Source organism: Sminthopsis crassicaudata, chromosome 4 (genome assembly GCF_048593235.1).
Source record: "Sminthopsis crassicaudata isolate SCR6 chromosome 4, ASM4859323v1, whole genome shotgun sequence".
NCBI lineage: Eukaryota > Metazoa > Chordata > Mammalia > Dasyuromorphia > Dasyuridae > Sminthopsis > Sminthopsis crassicaudata.
In genome coordinates this window covers 428,767,192-428,775,285 of record NC_133620.1, presented here as the reverse complement: position 1 = coordinate 428,775,285, position 8,094 = coordinate 428,767,192, and the positions used below count along the sequence as shown (strand labels likewise).

The 8,094-nt window shown below is 39.5% G+C and overlaps 1 protein-coding gene across 1 annotated transcript in view; it reads left to right on the top strand.

Moving 5' to 3' along the window:
- The window catches only part of KCNA10 (potassium voltage-gated channel subfamily A member 10), a 28,519-nt gene extending 25,486 nt beyond the window's left edge, over window positions 1-3,033 (top strand). The window contains exon 2 of the mRNA XM_074265537.1: window positions 1,313-3,033. Within this exon, the coding sequence (XP_074121638.1) occupies window positions 1,371-2,912 (1,542 nt within the window). The 5' untranslated portion in view covers window positions 1,313-1,370 and the 3' untranslated portion in view covers window positions 2,913-3,033. The remainder of the gene's footprint in view (window positions 1-1,312) is intronic.
- Window positions 3,034-8,094: the final 5,061 nt, after the last annotated feature.

Below are 8,094 nucleotides of genomic sequence, written 5' to 3'. Positions count from 1 at the left end.
TCTTTCTAGGGCCTGTCAAAGTACAGACTCTGTTTGCGTCACCTTGAAGAACTCAGGATCTATTTCACACTATGTTGAGGAATTAGAATAACATAACTAGCATTTTTACAGCTCTTTAAAACCCACAAATTACTTCAAATACATATTAGTATGTAAGCTCCTTCAGAGTTGAAGATTTATTTTTTTGCTTGTTTTTCAATGTATATCTTCAGCACCTAGCCCAGTGACTGGAATATGACTGAAACTTGATGCTTCTCAAAGAATTAACCATCAAAATTATTATATTTTATACAGGGAATTTTAACTTGGGGACAATTGAAAAAATTGCAACTAAGCAAAAGATGGTTCTACCATGTTATAATTGACCCCACATAAAATAAGAGGAAAGAGTTGGTGACTATCCAAGATATTTTTCTCTATAACTCTGACAACTTGAACAAAAGACCTTGAAAAGTATAAAGCCTGAAATGAAAGAAAATATCTCTAATAAAAGTTTGACTTGTGCTCACTTTTTCTCAGGACAGTGCTATCTATTTCAAGGACATAAATACTAGCATAACTTTTGATTTTGCATGCATTGATTTTGTCTCTGGAGAGCAATGATAAAACAAAACAAAACAAAAAGAAAAGAAACTTAATGCTTCTAATTGATTGTCTCATTTGAATCTTGAACAAACTTGTGTGGTATTATAGGCTATATGATTTGAATCTCATGGATGAGAACACTAAGCCTCATGTTTTTCTGACTTTAAACAGCATTTCATCCCATATGCCATTTTGCTGAAGGTGATCCAGCTATCCTAAATCATGTTAAATGAGCTGTGTTGTAATGGAATTGCTTATATCATTAAGGCTACTTCTCCTAGATGATTAGCCCCATGAGACCTGGGTCATGTCTTCTCTATAATCTTTGCATTTCTCCTGGTACCTAGGATGGTGATTTGTTTGTAATAGGAGCGTGATAAATATTTGTTAATTGAATGAACAAATGCTTCATGAATGAAATAACATCCTTTATGATTGACCTGTACACAGCTTTCTTAATGGATTATCACCAAGAAATGATTATACCCAAGATGACTTCTGTCCATTACCCTGCATCTTTCTGGATAATCTCTTCAGACAATTTCATGAAATGCAAACTGATTTTAGTACTGGTCTGGGTAAATATAAAGTGGTCTATTGCTACCAAAACGATCGTGTGGTATATCCTAAAGTCTAAGAGAAATAATTTAGCCATCAAACATGGATAATAGAGAGCAAGCTGTTTCCTTCAGAGTCCATGAGTAAATGTAGTGTTCTCTCTCCTCAGGTCATCAGGAGGCAAGACAGGCTGAGGTCCTCCATGCTTCTCCCGTGACTTTCATAGAATGGATGTGTCGGGTTGGAAGGAGATGGAGGTGGCTTTAGTTAACTTTGATAATTCTGATGAAGTCCTAGAAGAGTCTGGGTATCCCACTGACTTTGACCTTGCCAGCTTAAAAGGTCGCCCCAGTTGCAGCAGCAGTCTCCTTTCTAACTGGAGGGTCCTTATTAATGATGGTACCAGCCATGAAACAGTCTTCTCCAAGCTCCCAGGAGACTACAGTGATCCACAAGGGCCTGAGCCAGTGACCATGAATGAGGGCAACCAGAGGGTCATCATCAATATTGCAGGCCTGAGATTTGAAACTCAACTCAAGACCCTCGACCAATTCCCGGAAACCCTTTTGGGTGATCGGGAAAAAAGGATGCAGTTTTTCGATTCCATGAGGAATGAGTATTTTTTTGACCGGAACCGGCCCAGCTTCGATGGGATCCTTTATTATTACCAGTCAGGTGGGAAAATCCGACGCCCAGCCAATGTCCCCATTGATGTCTTTGCTGATGAAATCTCTTTCTATGAATTGGGTGTCGAGGCCATGGACCAGTTCCGGGAAGATGAAGGCTTCATCAAAGACCCTGAGACCCAGCTCCCCAAGAATGACTTCCACAGGCAGTTCTGGCTGCTCTTTGAGTATCCTGAGAGTTCAAGTGCTGCCCGGGGTGTGGCTGTAGTCTCAGTTCTGGTGGTAGTCATCTCCATCACCATCTTCTGCCTAGAAACACTGCCTGAATTCCGGGAAGAAAGGGAACTAAAAGTGATCAGGGACCCCAGCCTCAATCTAAGCAAGACGGTCCTTTCCCATACTATGTTCACAGATCCCTTCTTCATGGTGGAATCAACCTGTATCATATGGTTTACCTTTGAGCTGGTGCTTCGGTTTGTGGTCTGCCCCAGCAAAACAGACTTCTTCAAAAATATCATGAACATCATTGACATCATCTCCATCATCCCCTACTTTGTGACTCTCATCACAGAGCTGGTACAGGAGACAGAGCCCAGTGCCCAACAGAATATGTCCTTGGCAATCCTAAGAATTATCCGGCTGGTGCGGGTCTTCCGTATCTTCAAACTCTCCCGTCACTCCAAGGGGCTGCAGATCCTGGGGCAGACCCTGAAGGCCTCCATGAGGGAGCTGGGGCTGCTCATCTTCTTCCTCTTCATTGGAGTCATCCTCTTCTCCAGTGCTGTCTACTTTGCTGAGGTGGATGAACCAGAATCCCACTTCTCCAGCATCCCTGATGGGTTCTGGTGGGCAGTGGTCACCATGACCACGGTAGGCTATGGGGACATGTGTCCAACCACACCAGGGGGGAAGATCGTAGGTACCCTCTGTGCCATCGCTGGAGTCCTCACAATTGCCCTTCCTGTGCCTGTTATTGTCTCCAATTTCAACTACTTCTACCATCGAGAGACGGAGAATGAAGAAAAACAGACAATTCCCGGAGAGACAGACAAACTTCTTGCTAGTGTCATCTCAGGAATGGGCAGCACGGATTCTCTGAGTAAAAAAAATGGCAGTTGTTCTGGGGAAAAATCCAGGAAATGACCTCCTGAATCTGTAAAGAAATCCCGTTCCCACTTACTCTACAAGGAGAGCTTATTTCCTGTAACTATTTATCCAAATCTGGCTCCCTGAGGCTGTTTCAATAAAGCAATCGATTTTTTTTCTGCCCTAATTTTTTTTTATTATTCTTTTTCCTAACCCAATATTAGTAGTATTTTTCCTTTCTTGGGGATATGATGCTTTGAGGCATTCTCTGGAAGAAAATATTGACTAGTTCAGGCAGTTGGGGCTCTGAGGCAATTGAAAAAGACTAGTAGTAGTAGTAGTAGTAGTAGTAGTAGTAGTAGTAGTAGTAGTAGTAGTAGTATAGTAGTATAGTAGTAGTAGTAGTAGTAGTAGTAGTAGTAGTAGTAGCAGCAGCAGAAGCACAGCAGCAGCAGCAGCTAGCATATACTACTGACTACTATATATATATATATATATATATATATATATATATATATATATATATATATATATATATATATATATATATACCCAGCATTGCACTTAAGCATTTTGTAAATATTACCTCATTTGATCCTCTCAGCAACCTGGGATGGTAGGAGCTATTATTATCATTCCCATTTTACAGTTGAGGAAACTGAGATAGATGAAAGCTAAGTGACATATTAAAGGTTATACAATTAGTAAGTGTCTGAGGCTAGATCTGAGTTCTCCTCTTCCTACTCCAGTCCCAAGGCTCCATCTGCCCAGCTGTTTGCAATCTACACAGGTGAAGGCTCTTTCCAAAGTTGTGAGTCCTTGGTTCAAGTATCAGAGTTCTGAAGCTTAATGATCAATGTGTCTTTTTACCTTTCACATTCCACCAACTCCTTTGACCTTCAAAATGTAGCTATTATTAGCCCTACTAGGCAAATGAAGAAATTGAGAAATCCAGATTTGTTAATTTAATTTAGTCCCTTGTAGTTCAATTCAATTTAATTCAATTCTACAAATTTATAAACACCTACTGTGTGCATGGCACAATTATAGGCACAAAGCTATAGTTTTTATCTTTTCTCAAAGATCTTACATTATTCTGGAAATAGGACCACGAATATTCTCACACACAGATAATTGTTGCTGTTATTTGTCCTTTGTTCTAGAAGAGGAATGACATCAGGGAGGTGATTCCATGACATGCAAGTGAATTGGATTAAAGTGAGGGAGGCTGTGCAAAGTTACCTGCCTCACTTTTCCCTCCAGAGCCATTGGGGTCAGGTGGCCAGATATAGATCAGATGACCAGAGATGGCCCTAGATGAAATGGGACACTTAGGCCTTTTTAAGCTAAGATCTTCAACAGATCTCAGTTGACTGAGGCTGCACCCATTCGATGATTAAAACTAGGTAACAATTGAGGCAAAGAATCTCCTCTTTCATTTAGTCAAAAGAAAAAAATCTAAATAAATAAATCTGGGAGAGAAAGACACTCAGGGCTTCTGGCCAAAGCACATATGATTATACTAGATGGAGTGGGATGGGGACAAGGGAGAGAATCAGAAAAAATGCTCTTTGAAAATTTGAGAAGGAAAAACACTCTTTCCATTAGGAGACTTGGGAAAGCCTTCATGGAAGATATAGAACAGTAGTTGGGACAGAAAAAAAAAATGCTTTAACAGATGGAGTTGACAAAAGAGTGACACATGCAGATGCCCAGAGGTGAATGGAAGCATATGAGTGGCAAAGTGATAGCCCATTTTATTCGGAAAGCATAAAGGGAGTATTGTGAAACCAGAGATTGAGGTTAGAACAATTTTGGAGAATTGGAGCCATATAGGGGCCAGGGAGGATGAGGGAAAAGGGTGAAATGGTAGGCTGAAACATTTGCATCTTACCCTGGAAGCAACAGAGCTAGGGCTCTTAACCTGGTATCTGTGACATTAAAAAAAATTATAAGGGACTACCATAAAATAGAGCTACCTTGTAATTCTATATGTTTTATAGGATGCACATAAAAGCATTCCTCTGAGAAGAAATCTATGAAATTTGTCAGACTGAAAAAAGGGACCCATGATACAAAAAAGATGAAGACACCATACTGTGAGAGTCATTAAAGGTTGTGAGCATCATGAATTAAAAAGACTATTTTGGCAACTGTTTGAAGGATGGATTAGAAGGGACCTTGGAGATTACATAACCTTTTCTGTGTCATGTCCCTTTTTGGGCAATCAGTCTGATGAAACCTATGTACCCCTTCTCAGAATATTGTTTTTAAATCAAAAAAGTAGGGAACCAATTATATTAAAATACAACTATTATTTTTTTTAAGTTCATAGGTCCTAGATTAAGAAATCCTGATTAGAATTAGTGAAAAATAAAGTGATTTTTTTTTCCATACAAGTTCACAGATACCTTGAAATAAATACTATGTATGGACTCCAAATTAAGATCTTCTAATGTAATCCAATCTCTTCAATTTATTGGTGAGAAAAATAGAGGCCTTGAGAGGAAAAAGTTTCAAGTCATATAAGTGACCTAGCTGGGTATTCCTACATTCAACCTGGAACTCTTTCTATTACATTATACTGCTCTACCTGAACAACATGGAGCCCTTTATTACTGTAGTGTAGAGAGACCTTGACACTGACAATGAAACTTAGACAACAAGAACAGGGGAGAATTCTGCACCTCTGACCCTTTCCCCATAGTCACAGCTGAATATGTTCCTGGAAAGTACCCAACATAGTACTTCTGACTCCAGCATTCAATCTATTACACTGCCCTCCTTCTCAACACCAGGCAAGCCATTACCTCCTCATCCCACGGTCTTCTACCCAAGAGATGAGAAGACTTCTCTCTTTGTTAAAATTTCCTGAAAGTCTAAGAATCTATGTCAATCAATCAATCAATCCACAAGCATTCATTAAGCGTTTATTATGTAGTGAGACACCATGCTAAGTGTTCAGGACAAAAAAAAAAAAAAAAAGAACCCCAACTAAAAACCCACACAGTTACTGCCCTCATGGAACTTACATTTAACAGGGTGAAATACAAGGTTTGTTCTACTTAAGCCTTGCTTAAGAAAGAAGCAAGGAAAAGCAAAAGATAATCTCTATTGGGGGGGGGGGAAGTGTCATATAGGAGACAACATGCAAATAACGATGTGCAACTGTGTAGTTGAATCTAAACTAATTTATGTAGGGCCATCTAAACTGGAGGCAATCAACAGATAGAAGGCATTAACTTTAAAGGAGACTGGGAAATGCTTCTTGGGGAAGTTGGGATTTTAAGCGGGTCTTGAAAGAAGGCCAGAAAGTCTGGAGGTAGCGCTAAGGAAGGCAAAAGACACACAAATAGCCAAAGTCACTGAATCGAATTAGTAAGTTAATACTAGCCAATAAGCATTTATTAAACACTTACTACATGCCAAACACAGTCCTAGGTTTGGGGGGTACAACGATAATAAAAAAGCAGGTCCTGCCATCAAAGAACTTACATTCTTCTGGGCAAGGGGAATAATAGTACAATAACAAGAAATAACTATAAATTCTGGGGTGCTTCATGGCATTTAATGCATTGCCTTTTGAAACCAAACAATAAATTGTTTTTGGGTTTTTTTGCCTCCTTTTTTTAAAAATAGATTTTTATTTACAAGATATATGCATGGGTAATTTTTCAGCATTGACAATTGCAAAATCTTTTGTTCCAATTTTTCCCCTCCTTCCCCCATCCCCTCCCCCAGATGGCAGGTTGACCAATACATGTTAAATATGTTAAAGTATAAATTAAATACAATATATGTATACATGTCCATACAGTTATTTTACTGTACAAAAAGAATCAGAATTTGAAATAGTCAAACAATAATTTGGAGAAAAGAGTGCAAGAAAAGAATGGAGTGAGATAGGGACATGATGGAAAGGTCTGAGAAGCAGGGAGAGACACAGATGATATGAAGGAGTACCGAATCTGATGATTTTCAGACTAGCCCATTACTCTGAATGGAGCAGAAAAGCATACTGCTGAGCCCTGGAAGCAATGGTGATGCTGGTTGGATTATCAGTCTCCAATAAAAAAGTAGCAAACTGGGTAGAGGCTCCCCAAAAGCAAATACGGCCCTTTCAGTCTTTCACACATTATGAACATTTTCACCATCAGTTTAGACAATTAACAAGATAATAAATCAGGTTTTTGTGCACCAAGATAACTTTATAAATATGTATACATATATTATATTTACCATATTTAACATGTACAGGACTACCTGCCGTCTAGGGGAGGGGGTGGATGGAAGGAGGGGAAAAGTTGGAATAGAAGGTTTTGCAAGGGTCACTGTTAAAAAATTACCCATGCATATGTACTGTCAATAAAAAGCTATAATAAAAAAGATAATAAATCAGGTTCTGATTTGTAGTGTTTGCCAGTCTCCAAAGTGTGAGCATTCAGACTAAAAACTTATTGCCTTTATGAATTGGCTCCAGTACATAGAGATAATACGCTGCAGATAAGGTAAAGGTGAGAGTCACTATGCAAAAAACCCCACTTTTAAACTCCCAGGTCTGTGTGAATAAGCTACCAAAAAGTAGCCCAAGAAACTCCATGTCTAGGCAGAGCAGGGAGGGCTGAGAGAAGCCATGGATAGCTCTTTGATTAACTCTGTAATAATGCCTGCAGTTCCCCATATCCTATATCAGGTAAGCAGACACTCCAGGTACAGATCCTCTGCTTTCTTAATTAATTGACACCCCAACCCAACTCTCACCTAGACCTTAGTATGATATTGACAGCAACAGCAGCCTCCATTAAACTATGCTGACCCTTCCTGGGCTGTATGCCCTATATTATAATGTATTATAATACATATATTAAATATAACACTTAGCCTATATATTAAACTAGGCTGCCCATTTTTTCCTGACATGGGAGAAGAGGGAAAAGGAACCTCAGGGAGAACAGCTCACTGTCCAAGATCGTTTTTCTCCTGCTCAGTTTTCCATTTCTGTGGATATTTCCTAATGCTGCTCTAGGGTAATGCAAGGATGAAGGAAGGGAGGAAAGCTAGAGTGAGGAGGCAAGGAGGCCAGAGGAGAAAGTCAAGATCAGGAGTGGTGAGGTGAATACAGCCTCCTGTTTTTCAGGCAAGATTTACAGCACAGAAATTGGCAGACAAGAAGGGAGGCAAGGACTCTGTCCAGGTATATTCCTGCTTTTATCATGTATATAGATGTGGCCAGCAAAGC